This window comes from Tamandua tetradactyla, chromosome 1, assembly GCF_023851605.1.
Source record: "Tamandua tetradactyla isolate mTamTet1 chromosome 1, mTamTet1.pri, whole genome shotgun sequence".
In the NCBI taxonomy this organism is placed as follows: Eukaryota; Metazoa; Chordata; class Mammalia; order Pilosa; family Myrmecophagidae; genus Tamandua; species Tamandua tetradactyla.
The window spans coordinates 66,206,006-66,226,550 of NC_135327.1; the positions used below are offsets into that span (position 1 = coordinate 66,206,006).

The 20,545-nt window shown below is 54.8% G+C and overlaps 1 protein-coding gene and 2 long non-coding RNA genes across 7 annotated transcripts in view; 1 reads left to right on the forward strand and 2 right to left on the reverse strand.

Moving 5' to 3' along the window:
• The window catches only part of LOC143648412 (uncharacterized), a 45,779-nt gene extending 44,026 nt beyond the window's left edge, over positions 1–1,753 (reverse strand). Inside the window, exon 1 of the long non-coding RNA XR_013158544.1 lies at positions 1,644–1,753. This is a non-coding gene — a long non-coding RNA (uncharacterized LOC143648412). The remainder of the gene's footprint in view (positions 1–1,643) is intronic.
• Positions 1,754–2,091: 338 nt separating this feature from the next.
• Positions 2,092–18,818, forward strand: ZMIZ2 (zinc finger MIZ-type containing 2). Of its 5 annotated transcripts, XM_077118336.1 has the most exons (21): positions 2,109–2,193; positions 8,474–8,612; positions 8,702–8,816; positions 9,115–9,317; positions 9,556–9,748; positions 10,037–10,300; positions 10,543–10,722; positions 11,433–11,510; positions 11,713–11,881; positions 12,731–12,875; positions 13,036–13,246; positions 13,739–13,844; positions 13,946–14,103; positions 14,842–14,909; positions 15,183–15,251; positions 15,518–15,768; positions 16,332–16,501; positions 16,604–16,843; positions 17,120–17,209; positions 17,713–17,852; positions 18,109–18,818. In XM_077118336.1, the coding sequence occupies exons 2-20, from the start codon at positions 8,563–8,565 to the stop codon at positions 17,818–17,820; spliced, it is 2,868 nt and encodes a 955-aa protein (XP_076974451.1). In that variant the 5' UTR covers positions 2,109–2,193; positions 8,474–8,562; the 3' UTR covers positions 17,821–17,852; positions 18,109–18,818. The 5 variants fall into 5 exon arrangements, with proteins under 5 accessions (XP_076974441.1, XP_076974451.1, XP_076974438.1 ...); XM_077118326.1 differs by having other exon boundaries at positions 2,092–2,193; positions 8,477–8,612; positions 17,713–18,818; XM_077118323.1 differs by having other exon boundaries at positions 17,713–18,818.
• Positions 2,613–12,897, reverse strand: LOC143648417 (uncharacterized). Its single transcript, XR_013158545.1, has 3 exons — positions 11,800–12,897; positions 8,261–10,982; positions 2,613–3,002 (listed from the first exon to the last, which is right to left on the reverse strand). It is a non-coding gene; the product is annotated as an uncharacterized LOC143648417 (long non-coding RNA).
• Positions 18,819–20,545: the final 1,727 nt, after the last annotated feature.

The window sequence follows — 20,545 nt, forward strand, 5'->3', positions numbered from 1 at the left end:
TTATTTTATTGGGGGAAAAACCTGCTTTTTCTTTGTTTTTATGCTTCTGCATAAATAAACTGGTTCAGTATTGGTATGTGAGGCCTTTTGTTAAATAAAAAACAATAGCAATAGGGCATAGGAAGTTAAGGCTCAAAATGTACAGAGTTCTTATTTGGAAAGATGGAAATGTTTTGGTAGTGGATGGTGGTGACGGCAGCACAACATTGTGAATGCAATTACAAACTAAAATATAACTGAATGTGGTTAGAAGGGGAAAGGTTAGGTGGTATATATGATGAGAATATAATTAAAATAAAAATCCATGAACCTACACAGTGAACCCTAAGTTAAGCAAGGGCCTACAATTAACAGCACAATTATAAAAACGTGTTCTCATCAATTGTTACAAATGTTCCATCCCAATACAAGGTTTTTAAAAAATTTTTATTAATGAAACCAATCAACATACAAACACGAACATTCCATACTTGGTGTGCAATTAATGGCTCACAATATCATCACATAGTTGTATATTCATCACCATGATCATTTCTCAGAACATTTACATCACTCCAGAAAAAGAAATAAAAAAAAAAATCTCATACATACCATACCCCTTATCCCTCCCTCTCATTGACTACTAGTATTTCCCTCTACCCAATTTACTTTAACATTTGTTCCCCCTATTATTTGTTTATTTTTTATCCATATTTTTTACTCATCTTTCTATACCCTTTACAATCACACAGTCACTTTGCAAAAGCTATATCATTATTCAATCTTCAAGAAACATGGCTACTGGAACACAGCTCTACAGTTTCAGGTACTTCCCTCTAGCCTCTCTAATACACTTTAAACTAAAAAAGGGATATCTATATAATGCGTAAGAATAACCTCCAGGATAACCTCTTGACTCTGTTTGAAATATCTCAGCCTCTGACACTTTATTTTGTCTCATTTCTCTCTTCCCCCTTTAGGTGGAGAAGGTTTTCTCATGTTCTTGACACTGAGTCCCAGCTCATTCTAGGATTTCTTTCCCACATTGCCAGGGAGGTCCACAACCCTGGGAGTCATGCCCCAGGTAGCCAGGGACAGGGCAGTGAGTTTCCTTGCCTGTAGGCTGAGAAATAGGCCACATCTGAGCAACAAAAGAGCTTCTCTGGTCGAAACATTAAGGCCTAATTTTAAGTAGGCTTAGCCTATCGGGGATACGTTTCATATGAACAAACCCCAAGATTGAGGGTTTGGCTATTGCTTTTGTTGTCCTCACTGCTTGCAAGAATATCAGAAATTCTCCAAAACCTGAAGCTGAATTTTCCCCCTTCCTCCCCATTCCCCCAAGGGAACTTTGCAAATACTTTTTTCCAATACAAGGTTTTAATAAATAGGTGGTATATGGTAATCCTGTATCTTACCCATGATTGTTCTATAAACCTACAACTTCTCTAATCATTTTTTTAAGTAACTTAATTGCAGGTAATCGGAAGAATACGGTCTTCTGTGAGGCTAGGAACATACTGAGAATAATTCAATGCGCCGGAACAGTGATGGAAAGGTGAGCCGAAAAAAACGAGGATATTTCGGAGGTCGAGAGTGAAGTTTTCACGGATCGCAGAGGACATCTGGGAAGAGAGGGAAGTTAAACAAAGAGTCAAACTCACGAGATCAAATGCAGGACGCGACCATGAGGGATGGTTCCTACTGTGAGAGGCTACTGAAGTGCGCTCGCAGCCACGTCCGTCCTTCCTCCTGCAGCCCGCCCCACCTCCACACGCCTCCGGGCAGAAGTGTGACTTAGCCCCTAGGCCCCACCCCAGGCCCGGACGTCCCTCAACGTGAGCGCAGCTCTGAGAGTGGGTCCATGGCCCCGCCCCCGACGTCCTCCAGGCCCCTCCTCCGAAGGCCTGCAAGTCCCGCCCTGCGCCCCTCCTTGCTGGGAGCTCGGCCCCTGTCCGTCGAGCGGCCAGCTCAGAAATCCATTGCTCTTGCCTGAGCCGGTGGGGCGGGGCCGGTCCCCGGGCGTAATGCATATGCATGAGGCGGCGGCGCGGCCGCTCCATTGTGCAACCGGCGCGGGCGCGGCGGGGATGGAGCGGGCTGCTGCGCCCCCGGGGCGGTGGGCCGGCTGAGCGCAGGGGGCAGGCGCGCCGCGGGGCGAGGAGCGGCCCTGGGGAGCGGCCAGCGGCCAGCGGCCGTGCGGGGCGTGCGGAGGTGAGAGGCTGGGGGGGGCGGGCGCGCGGGCAGGCGGGGAGGCCGGGCTACCCCTCGCGGGGGCGCCCGGGGATTGCCATGGCAACGGCTGGCGCCCGCGGGCAGGTGTGGGCAGGTGCGGGCGGCGGGGGTGCGGGCCCACTCCCGGGTCCGGGCTGTGGGTCGGATTCGGCAGGCCCCGGACACCCTCCGGCCCGCGCTGCTACCTGGCCAGAGCGGCGGAGACGGCGGGCTGCCCTGGTCTGGCTAGGGAGGCGGAGGCTCGGTCTTTGCGGGGTTCCGGCCGTGCTCTAGGCCTGGGTGGGCGTCGGGGTCACCCCCAGTACTTTACCTGAGCCTTTGTTGGGGGCCGGCCGAATGCCGGCCCGGCAAACGCGAGGGGTAGCGCGAGGGTGGAAGTGGGTACCAGGGACCCTTCAGAAGGCTTGTGAGAGCTGAAACCTGGCCACCTCCCCAAACTGGCCTTGACTGACTTCGGTGTGTTTGGGGCCGGGCGGCCTCACCTTCGCGGCGCCTTCCTCCAGCCCCGATGCATGTCAGCGGAGCGATGTGGGCACCCGCCTAGGCCTGATCACCGAACCGAGTTAGGCGCTGGGCCGCGACGATGCTCACCTTATGTCCCCGGCCAAGGGTTTGGAGGGGAAACTCCCCTTTGCAAACCGGCGATAGGGAAGCGCAGGCTTGAGGGCGGCATGTTTTTGGGCGCCGTCTTCCAAGTAGTTACAGTAACATCAGTGACGATGTCTGTAACTCATTTGTATTATCCCGAGAAGGATTCACAGGGACCTGCTCAGAACGCGTGACTCCATCTGTAAAACCATGATGGGTAGAATAAGGGGACACACAGCCTAACTCACCAAATCCTGGAGTGCTAGAACTAGCAGTTAAAATCGAGGAAGCTAAATCGTTAAAAAAAAATAAGAGAATGTTATCTTTATCCGGCAGGTACTGATATTAGGGTACTTCCCACTCCCCAGGGATGGTTACAGGCTGGAAATATAAAGCAGTTAAGAGAAGAGGAAAATGAAATTGTGAATGACAGGGTCAGAGAGACTTCTAAAGGACAAGCAAAAATAGTTTAGGAAGCACACACTTTGAGGGTTGGGATTGATTTCCTAGGGGCGGTCATGCTTTCCCACAGAGCGTCCCCAGTTTTCCCTCGATCCTGTGAAGAAGAAGCAGCTTTTTTTTTTTTTTAAACTCCCTTTTGCTTATTGGTAAGCTAAGGCCCAGGGCAATGAAACTGCCAAATTATTGTTGCTCCACGAGCCATTCACTGAAACTTCCCACACCTGGGCTATTCATAAATGTTTGTTCTTGAAATTATTGGGTCAACTCCAGGATCCCGACTTTTTAACTGTTGTGGCCTCTCAGGCACAGGAGACAAGAGTTCCAGGACCCAGTTTTAGTATGAAGGACCCCCATGCCTGCCCCATCATCTGATCCTCAGGCTAGAAACAGGGGAGGTGGGGGTGGAGGTTTTGTGATCTGCAAAGATCGGCTCACCGCCACCAGGCTGCCCTCCTGGGAGTCTAGCCACCGGCTGGGGCTGGGCTCTGCAGCTTGCTGTGGGATGTAGCTGCTGCTCCCAGCTGACCAGGCAGGCAGAGGGTTGGAAGTGTGCAGAGAGACAGGCTCCTCACCCCACCCCCCACCCACACTAATATCGGCTTTGTTGATGGATAGGAGCCTTTAGGGGTTCTGCAGCTCTGGGGCTTCTCATGAAGTGGGGCTGCATTATGAGTCCTCTGTAGCTCTTTTTCTAGAGAATGATGTGACCTAAGTCCAGGCTTGTGGCCCTTTAGGTCAGCCTGTGATCAGCTCTGCCTCCATTAGGCGAGCACAGCCTGTCTACAGGCAGACCCCTGGGGCTGGTTCCCAGCTCTGGCTCTCAGAAGGGGAGAATAGGAGTAGGAGCTGCACTCAGGGTCAGGTGCATGGGGCGGGGCTGACTTCCCTGCCCTAGGCACAGGATACCACACCTGGAGAGCGGAGAGTCTTCCCAGTGCTACCGGCCTGTAGGAGAGCAGAGACCTTTGCTTTAAGAAGCTCATTGGGCAGGAAATCACCTCTGTTGTGGGAGAAGTCAGATTAGGGGGAACTGGAAATGTTTGTAGTCTCCCATCCATAGTAGAGAAGTTGTGGGGGTGGAATTCCCCTAAACCATGTGACCTAGGAGGTTTGCAGACCTGGGGTGTCCCCGCCCACACACCCATTCGGTTCCCCTCACCCCAGCTCTGTCATTTCCTACATCTGTGGCCCTCAACATGGGGTTATTGGTCCAGCAGCAGTGACATTCCCTGGGAACTTGTTGGAAATGCAGAGCTTGGGCCCCACCCCAGAGCTAGGCAGTCTCGGTCTGGTCACCAGCAGGTGACAAGGCTAGTGACTGATGCATTGAAGTTGGAGAGCCAGAAGGTCTGGGAGGAGACAGTGCTGGGTAAAAAGCCACCTTTCAGTTCCTTCAACCTGTCCAGTGGGAGTTAAGTCTTCCTTCTAGGCCTGCATCCCATAACCCTTTGCTTCATGGGACAGGAGAGTGGCCTAGGCTAACCTAACCACTAGGGGGGAACGAGGTGGGCACCACACAGCAACTCTGGGAACGGGGCTGTTTGTTCATTTGTTTAAATGTTTTTTAATTAAAAACATTTTATAGTTGTATTTTTACTTTGAGATAATTATAGACTCACATGCATTTGTCAGGAAAAACAGAAAGACCCTGTTTACCCTTTACCCACTTCCCCCCAGTGGTAAACATCTTACAAAACTCTAGTACAACATCACAACCAGGATACTTGTGTCCATACAGTCAGGATGTGGACCGTTTCCATCTTCCCAAGGATTACTCTCCTTGACCTTTTATAGCCACACCCACTTCCCTTCCGCCCCACCCCACCCCTTTAGCTCTTGGCAACCACTAATCCGTCCTCCATCTCTATAATTTTGTCATTTCAACTTTGTTATATAAGTGGGACCATACAGTATGTACCTTTTGGAATTAGCTTTTTCTACTCAGTCCCAGGTTTGGGACTTTTATAAACGCTGCTATAAACATTCGTGTACAAGTTTTTAAGTGAACATAAATTTCATTTTTCTGGATAAATGCCCAGGGGTAGAATTGCTGGGTGGTATGGTAGTAGCATGTTTAGTTTTATAAGAAACTGCTAACTTTTTTTCCAGAGTAGCTATACCATTGTGCATTTCCACCAGCAATGTGTGATTGGTCCAGTTTCTCCACATCCTTGCCAGCATTTGGCAGTGTCAATATTTTTTATTTTAACCATTCCGATAGGTATGTTGTGGTCTCTCATTGGGGTTTAAATTTGCATTTCCCTAATGGCTAATAATGCTGTGCATCTTTTCATGTGTTTTTTTGTTTGTTTGTTTGCCATCTGTATGTTCTCTTAGGTGAAATATCTCTTCATTTCTTTTGCCTATTTTCTAATTGTTTGGGTTTTTTGGTTTTTGTTTTTGGTTTTTTACTGTTGATTTTTGAGAAATCTTTAGCCTATGTACCAGTCCTTTGACAAATATGATTTGCAAATATTTTCTCCTAGTCAGTAGCTTGTCCCTTCATCCTCTTTTGCAAAGGATTTGTAATTTTGATGAGATCTAATTTGTCATTTTCTTCTTTTATGGATCATGATTTTATGTCAAGTTGAAGAACTCTGCCTAACCTTCATTTTATAGTTTTGCATTTTAAAGCCCATTTAAGTCCGTGGTCCACTTGAAATTAATTTTCACATAAGATGTGAGCTTAGATCGAGGTTCATTTTTGCTTCCAGATGTCCATTTACTCCAATACCATTGATTGAAAAGACTGTCCTTCTTTTACTGAGTTGGTTTTGCACATTTGCTGAAACTCAGTTGGGCTTATATGGTGTCTCTATGCCTGGGTTCTCTTTTCTGTCCCTTTCATCTCTTTTGCCACCAGTCATTGCAGCAGTAGAATAAGTCTGGGACTCCAGCTCTGTGGCTCCAGATTGCCCCTGGTATGTCTGAGGATGAGTTTCTGTTGTGGACAGGTCCCTCCCCCATCACACCCCCAGTGTCACCATCTGGATGTCAGGGAGTGGGATACCAGGCTTTCTTTGCCTGGCTAGGCCATCCTGGCCCCGAGCCACATGGGCTTGCATCTGTCCGGGGTCTGGACAGACCCCTCGCCTTTCTCTGGTCTTTACCTTCCAGGTGGGACTTGACTTGTGGGGAAAGAGAAAGCATGGGAACCAGAAGTCATCTGACTCCTGTGGGACGGGGTGTTCAGAACGGGAGCCCCCCACCTTTGCTCCTTGAACATAACAGTTTGCCTGTTCCTCCCCCATCCCTGCCCACATCCCCTCCCCACCTCCTTAGCAGGGCTTGCTTCTTTTCCCTCCCACCCCTCCCTCCCATTGCTTTGCAGCTGTCCCAGGCTGGAAATAACTCCTGCAAGAGACCCTTGTTAGCAGGGTGATTCGGGGGTCACCATGAGGAGGAGGGGGAGAGCTCACTGGGCCCAACCTGCTGTGGATGCTTGGGCTGTACCTACTCTCATTGCTAGATGCTGGATCCCAGGACAGCCCCCCTCTTCCTCTTGCCTAAACTGTCCCTTTACCCTCCCTGCCCTGCCCCCAAAGGGCTCTATGCCTGGTTCACCCTGACTCATAGTCTAGACGTTGTGCTGCTTCTTGATCTCAACGCCCGGTAGGAGACCGATGCAAATTCCCACACTCAGGCCCCTTGGTCCTGTGGGGCTGCCAGTGGGAAGGGTGAATCCCCACTTGATCTCTACCTGTTTCAGGGTCCTGGAGAGTGATATTCCCCCAGTGAGCCTCCCCTTCTGTACATGGAAGGGATGGTGATAATGGCACTCCTCAGAGAGTGTGCCCAAGCTTGGGGTAGGTGGGAGGGTATTGGCAGTGTCAAGGGAGTGCTCAGGAAACATCCCATCAGACTGACCGGGTCAATACTGGGAGCCCCCTTTCTGGGACCAGAGCATCCAAGCACTGAGGCTGGGTGGATGCCTCCAGGCAGAGCATGCCCTGGCTGGCAGGCACCCCGGGCCCAAGGGCCTCTGAAAGGCCGCCCTCTTTTAGGACTAAATATCAGAGCCAGGACAGTGCTCCCCACCCACCAGCACAGCATATCTCCTGGCCTCCCTGCATGTGGAGAACCCACTGAAACAGCGCCCTTACTCATACTGCCCAGGCTGTGCCTTGGCGGGCCTGCCCCTATACTGAAGACTGGGCAGGGAAGAGCCAGGGTGGCTCCAAGAAGCACATCCAGGGGTGTGGGTTGTGGCAGGGCAGGCTGACTGGGGGGTGAGAGGACAGGGTGAGGAGGCTGCCCAGAGGTGTGTGTGACTTTTGCCTTGGCTTCTGTCCCTGGGTTTCCCATGGTACTAAGTGGGGGAGAGTAGGCCCATGCAGAGGCAGCACCCCATAGCCCCAGAGAGGCCTGGGTATTCCTGTCTTTCCTTGTTGAAGTTGTTCAGTGTCCCCAACCATTTGCTTAGCAGCAAGTGCATCTCCTGGTGCTCTTGATCCTCCAAGCCTCTTACTGTCTTTAGGTGACCCCAAGCCCTGCTTATCACTTCACTCACTAGCACAGCCCCTGCGAGAAGGGAGGTGGGAGGGGAGAGTGCCTGCAGTTTCCACCCCCACCCCCCATGCCAGTTTGGCTGGGACTACCCTGTGATCGTTGGCTCTCTGCCCCCTACACACACTCACCTCTTGACCTCCTTGGCCCCTGGCCTCTCCCCAGCCACCTGGGCCACCCACACCCTGGCCTGGCACCCCTCCCATTGCTCCCAGCTGGCCTCAGTCCCTTCCCCCCTCTTGCTGGCCTCCAGCCCAGGCCTTCTGAGGGAGCTCCTGGTCAGTGGGCCCTCAAGTTCCCCAGTGTCAGCTGCACAAGGCCGGGGCCTCCCCTTGTGCTCTGTGGGCAGAAAGGCTCTGGGAGGGAGGGAGGGAAGGAGTAAAGGAAAGAGGAAGGGAGGGGGACACACAGCGGGCCTGCAGTCCTGACACTGCTGGTTTGTAGGGCCCTCCTGGGGCTCCAGGGTGGGGCCTGGGCCACAAAGGGTTACCTCTCACTTCCGGGCTGGCTCTCCAGGCGCAGGGTTGGCTGGGTGGGTGGAGTGGCCGGATGCCAGGTCCCCCCTGGCTGCCCCAACGCCCTGTTTGGCCCAGGGAGGCCTCCCCCGCCTGAACTGGGATTGGAGGCTGCTCCCTGGCAGAGGAAGGGGCGGGGCACGGGGGGCCCCTGGGGCCTCCCGGCTCACCGTGCCTTTCTCGTCCAGCAGCCAGAGAAGCTGAGTCCAGATAAGCACCACCGAGGCAGCTCTCCTGCAGGCGGCCACAGACCTGGCCTCTGGCTGCTTCCCAGCCAATGAACTCCATGAACCCAATGAAACCCGCCCTGCCCCCCACACCCCACGGGTGAGTGTGAGTCCTGCCCCCCTCTCCTCCAGGGCCTCTTGCTCTTGTCTCAGGGACCCCACAGGGCCTCACAGCATCTCTCCCCATAGTGATGGTCCCTTCGCCTACGAGTCTATGCCTTGGCAGCAAAGTGCCAACCAGCCAGCAGGATCACTCTCTGTGGTAACTACTGTGTGGGGCGTCAGCAACACATCCCAGAGTCAGGTAAGGCACCACACCTGAGCACCCAGCTGGGGTGGGGCTCGGAGGAACGGGTTTGGGGAGACCTGACAAATGAAGACAGGGCTTTCCCGAGTCTCTGAGGCACAGGAAGGCTAATCCTTCCACCCTTGCCATGGGACTGGTCCTCTGCCAGTTGACACAGCCAGCTGTGTCCCTGCCTCCAAGCCCCACAGGGCAGGTTTCTGCTTTCTAGCCCCTCTGAGCTGCTGTACAAAGTGTATTGTTTGTGCAGTTCCCTTTGCCAATTCTTGTATTGCAGTCGCATCTTGCTTCCTCATAGGTTTTGGGGAACCCCATGGGCCCCGGAGGGGACCCCACCGGCAGCTCCATGATGCCTGGAGTGACAGGTGGCAGCCCTGCCCTCAACTCGCCACAGTTCCTGGGACAGCAGGCCTTTGCTGAGGGTGGTGCCAGCAAGGGCTATGCTCAGCAGGGGGTGTATGGCCGTGGGGGCTACCCCGGGGGCCCCAGCTTCACCACAGGGTAAGCAGGCCAGCTGCACATGGTAGGTGCCCCAGGCACCTCTGGCTGCTCCGAGCTCGGTGGGCTCCTAGGATCCATGGGCCATGGACTCATTGTGCCCGAGCCTCTGCTTCCCTGTTGGCCTCTGTAGCCGTGGCACGGAAGTCTCAGGGGTGGCCTGGGTGAGCATAGGTCTGGCTGTCGTGTGATGCAGTCAGGGGTTCCCAAGCAGAGCAGGGTGCAACCCTCTTTCTTGCAGGTATGCAGGTGGCCCAAGCGGTCCTGGGGGCCTGGGCCTCCCCTCGCATGCCTCCCGACCCTCCACAGATTTCACACAAGCAGCAGCTGCCGCTGCTGTGGCTGCTGCTGCAGCCACAGCCACGGCCACTGCCACAGCCACAGTGGCCGCCCTTCAGGAAAAGCAGAGCCAGGAGCTGAGCCAGTATGGAGCGGTGAGGCCCCCCATAGCTCCTCCCCGGGAGCAGCCCTTAGGGAAGCAGCCAGCATCTAGGCCCCCTCCCTGATCTTTGGGGACTCCAGAGGGTGGGAATGGGGTTTCCTTGGGTTACTTTTGGGACAGGGAAGGAGAAAGAGTCTGGGGGAGCAACTTCAGCTGCAGGGGAGCCTGGTGGAGGGCTGGGTGTGGAGCTGAGTGCTCACAGCCAGGAAATTGCAGTGCATCTGTACCTGGGCCCCCTTTCAGGTAGGGCTGGGATGATTCTCCTTCTTTTTCTTCCCAGATGGGGGCTGGACAGTCATTTAACAGCCAGTTTCTGCAGCACGGGGGTCCCCGGGGGCCCACCCTCCCCACTGGCTTGAATCCTACCAGCATGGGGGGGGTGATGGGTCATTCCAGCAACCCCCCCATGGGTATGAACCCAACCCGGGCAGCGGCCCTGACGCCCCTGTATGCGGGCCAGCGTCTGCCCCAGCACGGGTACCCTGGGCCCCCCCAGGCCCAGCCACTACCCCGACAGGGAGTCAAGAGAGCCTACTCTGGCGAGGTGAGTGTCAGGGTGCAGCGGAGCATCTGGCCTTGGGCCTGGGGCAGCCTCTCACCCTTAGTGCCCATATGGGTCAGTGGAGGGCCCAGGCCCCTGTGTGCCAGCAAGAGGACTGGCCCAGGTTAGCTGGGGCTAACCCTGGTGGACCTGGAGTGCCCACACTTCCCAACACTGGTGGGTTTCAGAGTCAGAGCCCCTACCCCACTGATACTTAGGCCTCCTGTTCCCCTTTGCCTTTTCAGGTATACCCAGGGCAGCAGTATATACAAGGAAGCCAGTACACGCCTAGCACTGCCCAGTATGCATCCAGCCCTGGGCAGCCCCCTACACCTGCACCCTCCTACCCAGGGCACAGGCTGCCCCTGCAGCAGGGAATGGGCCAGTACCTGCCTACTCCTGGCCCCCCAGGACTGCACTACAAGGTAGGTCCCCAGCCCTCCTCCCCGGGCCAAGCCAGGCACTAAGGGGCCTGCAAGGTGGTCCATGCCCTCAGGAGCTCGCTAAGGTGGAGCTACATAGGTACTCAGGCACAGGGAGGTAAAGCAGGTCTGAAGACCCCTCCATGAGATATGGCTCTCCTTGGAACTTTGGCATGGGGAGTAGCTGGTTGTGCGGCAGTAGGCAAGTGCCCAAACTGTTGAGCTGTTCTTTATGATAGAAGCCTCCCATTTCCTTGTTCTTGCTGCAGAAAAACCAAAGCACAGTGAGAGGCCCATCTCCCCCAAGCCCTGTAAATCAGCCCCACTGGCCTGGACAAAGTGATGCCACAGGAACCCTGGGCAGATGGGGGGTCATGGGTGAGGAGAGGGAGGAGCAGGGAGAAGGTGGTGTGTACTTTAGGGGCTTGTGTCTTTCCAGCTCCTCTTTTCTGTCTGTCTCTCTCCATAAATCCCTCGGATTCATGGGGCCACCCATCTTTTGTAGTGCTATTTTTCTTTAGTTATTACCTTAGCATGTTCCTTGTAGATTATTTGTGGAAAAGTATGAAGAAAAGAACCAAGATTGGTGCCCATCCATCTGTTCCCAAGCCCTCTCCCGCAGTCCCCTCCTAGGACTTAGGTCCAAGGTGGCCATGGCTAAATGGGTGGGAAGTAGGTGCCAGCCCAGGCCAACCCACTGCTCTCTCCTACAGTCCACTGACCAGTTCAACGGGCAGAGCACCAACTTCAATGGCGGAAACTTCAACTACAGCCAGCCCAGCATGAGTGGGGTACGGGGCAGACAGGGCAGCCCGGGGACAGGAAGCCTCAGGGTGGGCACGGGGGGTGGGACCACCCACGAGAGCCCCAGTCGGGCACCCCATGCCATCCCCTAGGCCTCTCCCATTTCTGTTCCACTCTTTCCCAGAAGTGTCCCGGGAACGACCCCCCTCCCCCACCATCCTGCCTTAACTGTCTTTGCTTGGCCTGCAGCCCGCCCGCTCCATGCCTGGCTACCCCAGCTCTCCCCTGCCGGGGAACCCCACGCCACCCATGACCCCCAGCAGCAGCGTCCCCTACCTGTCTCCAAGCCAGGAAGTCAAGTCTCCCTTCCTGCCTGACCTCAAACCCACCGTGAATTCTTTGCACCCATCACCCTCAGGTGAGGGTTGTCCATTCCCAGAGGAGAATGGTTGTGTGTGTCCGGATGGCTGGGTGGGGTGGACTTCCTGGACTCCCAGAGAAAGTCCTTCAGGCCTCTGGGAGGCTAGGAGGCAGTGGTGTGATTCCTGGGCTCTGTCTTCTGCTTCTTGAGAAGTCAAAAACTCTGTTTTCTTTTGGACCAAATTTTTGGTACCAGGCCTTATTAGCCTTGATTTATTTTTTGATTCGTGGACCTTTGTGAGTCTGTTCAAGGCTATAGATCTTCTCCCTAGAAAAATACCCACATGAGATTTTATATAGAATTTCAGGGGATCTGTAAACCCCCCAAAGCCCATTCCTGGTTAAGCACCCCTCATTTTGAGAGGCCACAGCAACAGAAGTTGAGATTCTGAAGCCCTGATTTGGACAGTGGGAAGCAAGCAGGCAGCCTCTTTGAGCTCCTAGTCTCTGAAAGCACCAGAAAGGCCTTCTTTCTGGCATGAGGGCATGTTCTCCAAATGTAATTTAGGGGTCTTGGAGTTTGATCAACTAAGGACCGGATAGAATATAGGGGCATAAAGATTCTGTGACAGTTGGGGTGACGGTTGAGACCAGCACCCCAGGAGAAATGCTCCCCAGACCCCAAGCCCCGGTAGCATGGCTCATTCCTGCCAAGCCGTGCCTGCCCCTAGGGGACCTGAGGCCCCCATCCCGCACGCCCTGCGTCCCCGGGCTGGCCATCTCCCCGAGCGTCTTGTGCTTCCCGTCCAGGGGACTGAGCCTGGACCCAGCCCTGTGCTTGTCCTGCTATGGTGCGGGGTGGCCCCGGCCCCCCAGCTCACAGCTGGGCTGGGTCCTCTTCTTGCAGGAGCCAGCCCATGCGATGAGCTGCGGCTGACCTTCCCTGTGCGCGATGGAGTGGTCCTGGAGCCCTTCCGCTTGCAGCACAACCTGGCAGTAAGCAACCATGTCTTCCAGCTCCGCGACTCCGTCTACAGGACCCTGATGCTCAGGTGAGCCCAGCAGCCCCCAGCCAGAGCACACCTCCCCTGGGACTGTCCTTAGCACCCAGACTCACCTATCCCAGCTTGTAGGCCCATGACTGCGTCCCCAATTCTCCTCTGTTCGTCCTCAGTCTCTGGGATTGTGGGTGTCCCATCTCCCCTGATCCAGACCTGATCTCGAGCTGCAGTTCAAGTGCTATCACCACGAGGACCGGCAAATGAACACCAACTGGCCGGCATCTGTTCAGGTCAGCGTGAACGCCACACCACTCACCATCGAGCGTGGTGACAATAAGACCTCCCACAAGCCCCTCTACCTGAAGCACGTTTGCCAGCCGGGCCGGAACACCATCCAGATCACCGTCACGGCCTGCTGCTGTGTGAGTGCCTGGCCTCCAGGGGCTGTCAGGGTCTCCTACCCCTGTGCTGTTTGCGTTCCTTTTAAGAAAAGTGGTCTAAGCTAAATACATAGCTGTTTCCCAGGCAGAGGAAACTTAACTGGACTGGAAGCTCACGTTCATTCTGTAAGAGGAACCCAGCTACAGGGCTTGAACATGTGGAGAAAGCTTCTAGTTCCTCGCCTGATCCACCCCCTCGTCTTGAAGGAATAGCAGGTGCTGTCAGGCATCAGGGTGACAGGCAGACCCTGGAGGATAAGAGAGTACTGCTTGGTGGGCCTTGGCTGCCAGAAGCTGCAGAGGAGGCAGCTCCACATGCTGTTTGATAGGGGACTTGGGGCTTTAACTCATACCCAAAGTAAATAACAGTGTAGGCTGCAGACAGGAGGCACAGTGCCCTGCCACATCAGCATGGAGAGGGTCCGGGCAAGGCCAGCGAGGACACCAGCAGCCCCCCATGCCCTCTTGTTGCAGTCCCACCTCTTCGTGCTGCAGTTGGTGCACCGGCCCTCTGTGCGCTCTGTGCTACAAGGCCTCATCAAGAAGCGGCTCCTGCCTGCCGAGCACTGCATCACCAAGAGTGAGTGGGCTCACACCCCACCCCCACCACACCCTGGGTGCATTCCCCAACTTGCACCCCTGCCAGCCCCCTCCCTGAACCCCCTCCCTGTCACTGCCCAGTCAAGCGGAACTTCAGCAGCGGCACCATCCCAGGCACCCCAGGGCCCAACGGGGAGGACGGCGTGGAGCAGACGGCCATCAAGGTGTCCCTGAAGTGCCCCATCACCTTCCGCAGGATCCAGCTTCCCGCCCGTGGCCACGACTGTCGCCACATACAGGTGGGGGCCTCAGTGCAGCCGCCGCAGCAGAGGGTGGTGGCTGCTCCAGCGTCTCTGTCGCCGATGGACTGGCATCCCCCTGGGCAGTTAGATTCCAAGTGCCTCCGCCTCCTGTTTACCTGGGTCCACATGTACCTGGGAGAGTGGATGCCGCCCAGAACAAGGTGGGGTAGCAGGAAGCCTGGCTGCCCCAGCACATTCCTCTCATCCTTTTGATTGTTTTAACCATCATAACAATTTATTTAACTTTTAGCCATTAAATTCACACAGATTTTAAAAGGTATAAAAGTTTACAGTGAAGTTATCTTCCTCCCCCAGCCCACCAGGAACAAGCATGGCCATTGCATATCTACAAGGCACCACACATCCCTGCCCCTCATGTGGGGGTAATGCCTCTACATGCAGGCCTGTGTCTTCCCGTTTTCCTTTAAGTATATACCTTGGGCCTCATTCCCTCTCAGAGAAGCTGCCTGAGTCTTTGCTGTGCTACATGGTGTTCTGTTGCGTGGATGCCCCATAGTTCATTTACCCAATCCCAGGGATGGGCGCTTGGGTTGTTTCCAGCCTTTATCTAGTCAAAGACCACTGCACTGAAAACCCTGATATGTGTGTCAGAGGGCATATCCCCACAGGCCCTTCCTGGCCATGGCCAGAGTACCCTCCTACCCCTGTTCCCCCACCCCCATGGAAATACACTATTTCAAGCAGTCCTTAAAACCATGCCCATCCCACCCACAGTGCTTCGACCTTGAGTCCTATCTGCAACTGAATTGTGAGCGGGGAACCTGGAGATGTCCTGTCTGCAAGTGAGTGCCCTGAGACCCTCCTGCGTGCCTGGGGGTGGGGGGTGGGGCAACAGGGGGCACTGCTGTACCCTAGTTGGGGTAGGTAAGGCTGCACAACAGGGTGCACTGCTGTCCCCTAGTTGGGGATAGGTAAGGAGTTTTCCTGAGCATAGGAACCATGCATGTTGGGTGGCATGTATTGGCTGAGGCTTTACAGGTACTCAGAAGTAACAGGTCTGCACTTGGAGGGGTCAGGCAGAACTCCTGAGTGCTTCCTTTCTGTTTGTCTTACAGTAAGACGGCGTTACTGGAGGGCCTGGAGGTGGACCAGTACATGCTGGGGATTCTTATTTATATTCAAAAGTAAATTTCCTCTTCCTGGGATTCCAGCTCTCCATCTGTGGCCCCAGGTGGGGTGGGTGGGCCTCCCTGTGCCAAACGCAGCTTTTTCAGCATCTTTCCACTGAGGACAGGCACCCTTCTAGGGCCACCACTGGCATGCGTGTCCCCTTCACATCCATCCCAGGGTCTGACTTCTTGTTGGCACATGGGAGGTACTGGGTCGTGGTGGGGATGGGTGAGGGTGGCTAGACAGGGTGGTGGCAACCGTCCATGGCGTGTCCCCACAGCTCAGACTATGAGGAGATCACCATCGACCCCGCATGCAGCTGGAAGCCAGTGCCTGTGAAGCCTGACCTGCACGTGAAGGAGGAACCGGACGGGCCGGTGCTGAAACGCTGTCGTACCGTGAGCCCGGCCCACGTTCTGGTGCCCAGCGTCATGGAGATGGTGGCTGCCCTGGGCCCTGGCGCCTCACCCTTCGCCCCACCGCCACCCGCCCCAGCCCCTGCCCCCACCCCCAGTGACTACCCCAGCCAGGGTAAGTGCAGCAGACCTGGGCTCGAACCTCAGCTCTGGGTTTTCCAGCAGGAGGACCCTGGGCAGAATGTCCGACCTCTCAGACCCTAGTCTTCTCATCTGTAACAGTGCCATGAACACAAAGGGATGCTATCTAGGCCAAACAGCTCATCTGTAAATGTGTCCAGTCAAATTGTGATGAGCTTGCCTGTCCTGCACACCATGGTCTGGAACTGAAGTGCTAAAGTCTGGGCACAGTAGCCAAGGCCACCTCAGCCATGTTTGGGCAACTCCCATGTCCCCTGGAGGCCCGCAGTGGGAGCTCTGCTATTCCCCTTGCCCAGCTTAGCTACCACTTCAGGCCTCACTCCCTGTGCTCTAGCTCGTGGGTGCCTTTGGCCCCTGGCAGCCCCCATGCCTAGTAGGCTGTGAGGCCAGCTTCCCCTGGCAGATAATAAATACCTTTTTCCCATAACACCTGAAGCTGTGTCAGCAAGCACCCTCTGATGATCCCACTCAGCTGTGAGAGATCTGGTTACCAGGAGGCTAAGGCCCTTATACAGCAACCCGATTGTCTTCTCACAGGTTCTGGCTTCTTGGGACCTGGGAGTTTCCCTGATTCCTTTCCACCCACCACACCCAGTACCCCAACCCTACCTGAGTTCACCCCGGGGCCCCCACCCATCTCCTACCAGTCTGACATTCCCAGCAGCCTCCTGACTCCAGAGAAATCTGCCTCTTGCCTCCCAGGCCAGGTCAGTGCCCGCTATGGTGGCCACAGGAGGTGTGGGGGGGGAAAGGGAGGAGACCCAGAGAGCAGAGGAGACCATTTACGACGTACCCCTCTCCTTCCTCAGATGGCATCTTCCACCCACCTGGACCCAGCCCACAACCCTGGGCCTCAGGGTCTACACAACCCCAACCTCGGAGCCCCTCCAGGGCCCCAGCTCCACCACCAGAACCCACCCCCACCATCACGGCAGCCCCTGGGTCAAGCCCCGGGGCCCAGTGGAGAGCTGGCCTTCAACCCTGCCCCAGGCATGATGGGGCCTGGTGGCCTGGCAGGGGCAGGAGAGGCCCCAGAACCAGCTCTGGACGTGAGTATAATCCCAGGCCAGACATGGGCAGTGAGGGGTTTGGGGTAGCTGGGCTCTAGATCCTTGACAGCTGGAAAAGAGGACAGTGACCCCTTAGTAGTTGTCCAGCTGAAGGGAGAACCAGCCAGAGACCTTTAAATGAAAGCAGCTTGTTCACTGCAGTGGGTGCTGTGCCTGGAGTGGAATGGCCAGGATTGGGTTGTGTCGGGAGACTCTCTCTGGGTCTAAGTGCACCAGAGTCATCTGCATGATTTGTCTCATAATGGGTATTTGCAGAGCTCTTCAGAGAAGACACAGCTTCTCAGCAGACGACATGCTTCCTTCAGCCTTTATGAAGCTGTCGGCTTGTTCACCCATGACACACGGGTGGGTGTGAGTCTAACCTCGTATATATAAGACAGAGGTGACTGTCAGGGTCTATCCCTTCATCATAATAGAAGAAAGACATCAAAGTCTTTTTTTGAAAAACACCTCAAAGCAGAAAAATCACTGCATGGAATTCAGCCATTTGGCAGTTGCTGATACTGTTTTGGGATATCTCTTCCCAGGGCTGTGGGCTTTCTGCACATGTGAACAGTCGGGGTCACCTTGGACAGATACTTTGTTCCCTGCTGTATCATCAGTTAATTCCCCCATCATAAAGCAGCTTTCTTCAGGTGGTCCCTGAACCCTTCTGTGCATGTGCAGGTGGAGAGGCCTGGCTCCATCCTGGGTCTGTGTCCAAGTGGGCAGGGGGCCTGGCCCATGTCCCTGCTGGGCTAATGTTCCCAACTGGTCTCCAAAGGAAACTGGCAACAAGGGGGTGAAAACAGTAACTCATGTGGTTGGTCTGAAGGCCAGAGCTGCTGACTGTTCTGCTTCATCCTCAGCTACTCCCAGAACTGACCAACCCAGATGAGCTGCTGTCGTACCTGGGCCCACCCGACCTCCCCACAAACAGCAATGATGACCTGCTGTCACTCTTCGAGAACAACTGATGGACCCCATGTTCACCCCACCCTGCTGGGATGTACGTGCTCACAGATCTCAGAAAGGGCCTGCCCAGCCCCCATGGGACACCTGGGGATCCCCACCCCCACTCCTCCTCATGCACACACCCACAGCCATGGCACCCTCCTCATCCCCTTCATCATGCCTGTTGCCACAGAAATGAGTTTGGCTAAGGTGCCCTGCCTCCCCCTGCCCACCCCACCTTGTCCACACTCGTGCTGAAACTGCCCTCATCTCCTGGACCCCAGGCCCTATTCTGTTTTCCATGCCTGCAGCCACCCAGGCTTACAGCACGATCCATGCCTGCCCCTGTGTTGACTCCTTGACTGTTGCAGAGCTGGTAAGGGGCAAGGATTGTTCTGTCCACTGGCCCGTGGAGGGGTTCAGGGGATTCCTGGCTGAAGCCCCTGGACCCCAGAGCCTTACCTCTGGGAACCATGTTGAACCCCAGCCTTTCCTGGAGAACAGGTGCTCTCCCAGTCTGCCCCATCTGCGGTGGCCAGTCCCTACCCCCTTACCCCATCCTAAGCTTCTGGCAAGAGTCTGAAGAGTGGGGAGCTGTAAAGCACAACATTGTACATAGTGTAGAAACACTACAAGCTGGAAAACAAGGAGATGCTGTATGAAGGAAGCAAGTCCCCTCTCTGATACAGCCAGAGTTCCCAGTGTTCCTTTTCCCAGGGGACACAATACCTGGGGACAGCAGGTTCCCTGGAGGGGACACTGGGGTCCTAGGCCCAGCTCTTCACAGGAATTCTCCAGTGGGCTGCACTTCCAAGTCCCCTTTGTCTGTGACAGTGAAGAATTGGTACAGCCATGTTTTTAAAACCACCTTTCCTGTATCCACCCATGGGCCGGGTCCCGGTGGCAGGGGGCTAGGTGAGTGAGTGTGTGTGCGTGCGTGAACAGGCCCTTAGGACCCCTGTCTGTCCCTTGTCTCTGTATCAGTCTCCATTAAAGGACTCCCTCTTGGGTCTTGCTCGGAGCCCTCTCCTTTGTGCTCTGGGGACCCAAGCTGGGGCCTCTTGTTGAGAGGCCTGAGCCAACACTGAGCTCCCCTCCCAAGCCCTGAGCTGAAGGTGATGCCTGCTGGATTCCCAGGGGCTGGGCTGGCCCGCAGAATCGCTTCCAGGGCCACACATGGCGTTCTGGCTGTTCCCGCCCCCATGGTAAATTTCCTTTTCCCTGGAATTTTCCAAGTTGGCTTCAGCTAGAGAGTTATTTTGTGAAGTGTTGTCAGGGCCAGGAAACCAGGCTTGGCCCGGGAGAGACATTGGCCACCATGTCACCTTCTCTGGAGCTGGCCCAAAGCAGGGAGCCAGTGGAATGCCAGCCAAACAGGTGTGGTTCCCAGGAGGTCTGGGGTAGGAGGGCAGCCAGGAGGATGGGGCATGGGAACCCACTTCGCCCTTATGTGTTCCCCAGGGAGGCCCTGGAGCAAAGGATACAGAGGTGTGTCCTGGAGGACAGCTGCACCTGGGGCTCGATGGGGTACAACACCAGCTTGTGGGTTATAGCTATCCCCCTCACCCTTTTGGGCCCCAGAGTTCCCAAGAGTGAAGGGGAAGTGTTAGGACTCATGACTAACACTTGTCTTGTCCTGCTATCTAAGTGGAAATGCCCAGGCCCTCTGCAGGGGAGTGGGTATAAGGGCAGGGCTGTGCCTGAGGGCCTTCCTGTCCAGTGGAAGAGGTGAGACCTGCTGTGGGAAGGTGCTGATCAGGTGTACCAAGTGGCAGGAAAATGGGAGCCAGGGGCATTACTTGGAGCCTCCTGGGAAACATCTGCACGTTCCTGCCCTGCACCAACAATGATGATAAAGCTGGAAGCAAGACTGGTAACCCCTTTCTGGAACCTGCTGAGTGGGAGCATGTATGCGATGCAGGCAGCTCTGAGATGCCTGTTGGTGCTTTTTTTTTCTTCGATTTTTCTCCATTGACATTTTGAGACCACAAATGTGGGCTGCCTTCTCCCTTTCCAAAGCCTCTGTTTCTGGCTTTTCAGCCCTCTCTGGTCCAGGGAATAGAAACAGGAAAGCTAAAAAGGGGCAACTCCCGGGCCCAGAAAGCACAGACCAGCATGTCCCAGGGATGAGTGCAGCTAATTGCCCCAGGGGGGCACACCCCACTTTCTTTGGGGGCATCATGTGACAACGTAGCAATAGCAAAGCTGACACCGAAGGAAGTCTAGCTGGGCATCAATACACCAAACCACTCAATCTGTTAGAATCCCAATTCTCGCCCCCAGGTGGGATGAAAAGTTAGGAGATAGGAACAAACAGAAGGCTAGAAACTACCCAAAAATCCATCCACAGAGGGATAAGCAGTTGAAAATGGCGTATGCCAGTATGTTATACAGCAGTGAAATGACACAGCTACATCATAAATAGCAACAGCAGGGTTGGATAAAAAAACAAATTACAGAAGGCCATGCACCATGACACCATTTTTATAAAGCTCAAAACCAAATGTGCATTTTAGGATTCATATGCTAAACTTGAAAAGATAGCCAGGAGTTGGCATAAAATCAACTTACATGCTTACCTATGGGGATGGGACGAGGCTGTGGAGAAGAACAAAGCTTTGTCCAGAGGTATTGGTTGATGTTCTAAGCAAGGTGCATGGTGGCTTTCAGAGTTTTCATTTTATTGTGCCTCAAAAATGTCACATGTATTCTTAGGGATGTACCACGTATTGCATAATTTAACAGATC

Bases quoted from the DNA above. Each gene is read 5' to 3' on its own strand.
- ZMIZ2 (XM_077118326.1), top strand. From the start codon at position 8,563: ATGAACTCCATGAACCCAATGAAACCCGCCCTGCCCCCCACACCCCAC. The intron at 8,613-8,701 runs GTGAGTGTGAGT...CTCTCCCCATAG, and splicing joins CTGCCCCCCACACCCCACGG to TGATGGTCCCTTCGCCTACG. The intron at 9,318-9,555 runs GTAAGCAGGCCA...TCTTTCTTGCAG, and splicing joins GGCCCCAGCTTCACCACAGG to GTATGCAGGTGGCCCAAGCG.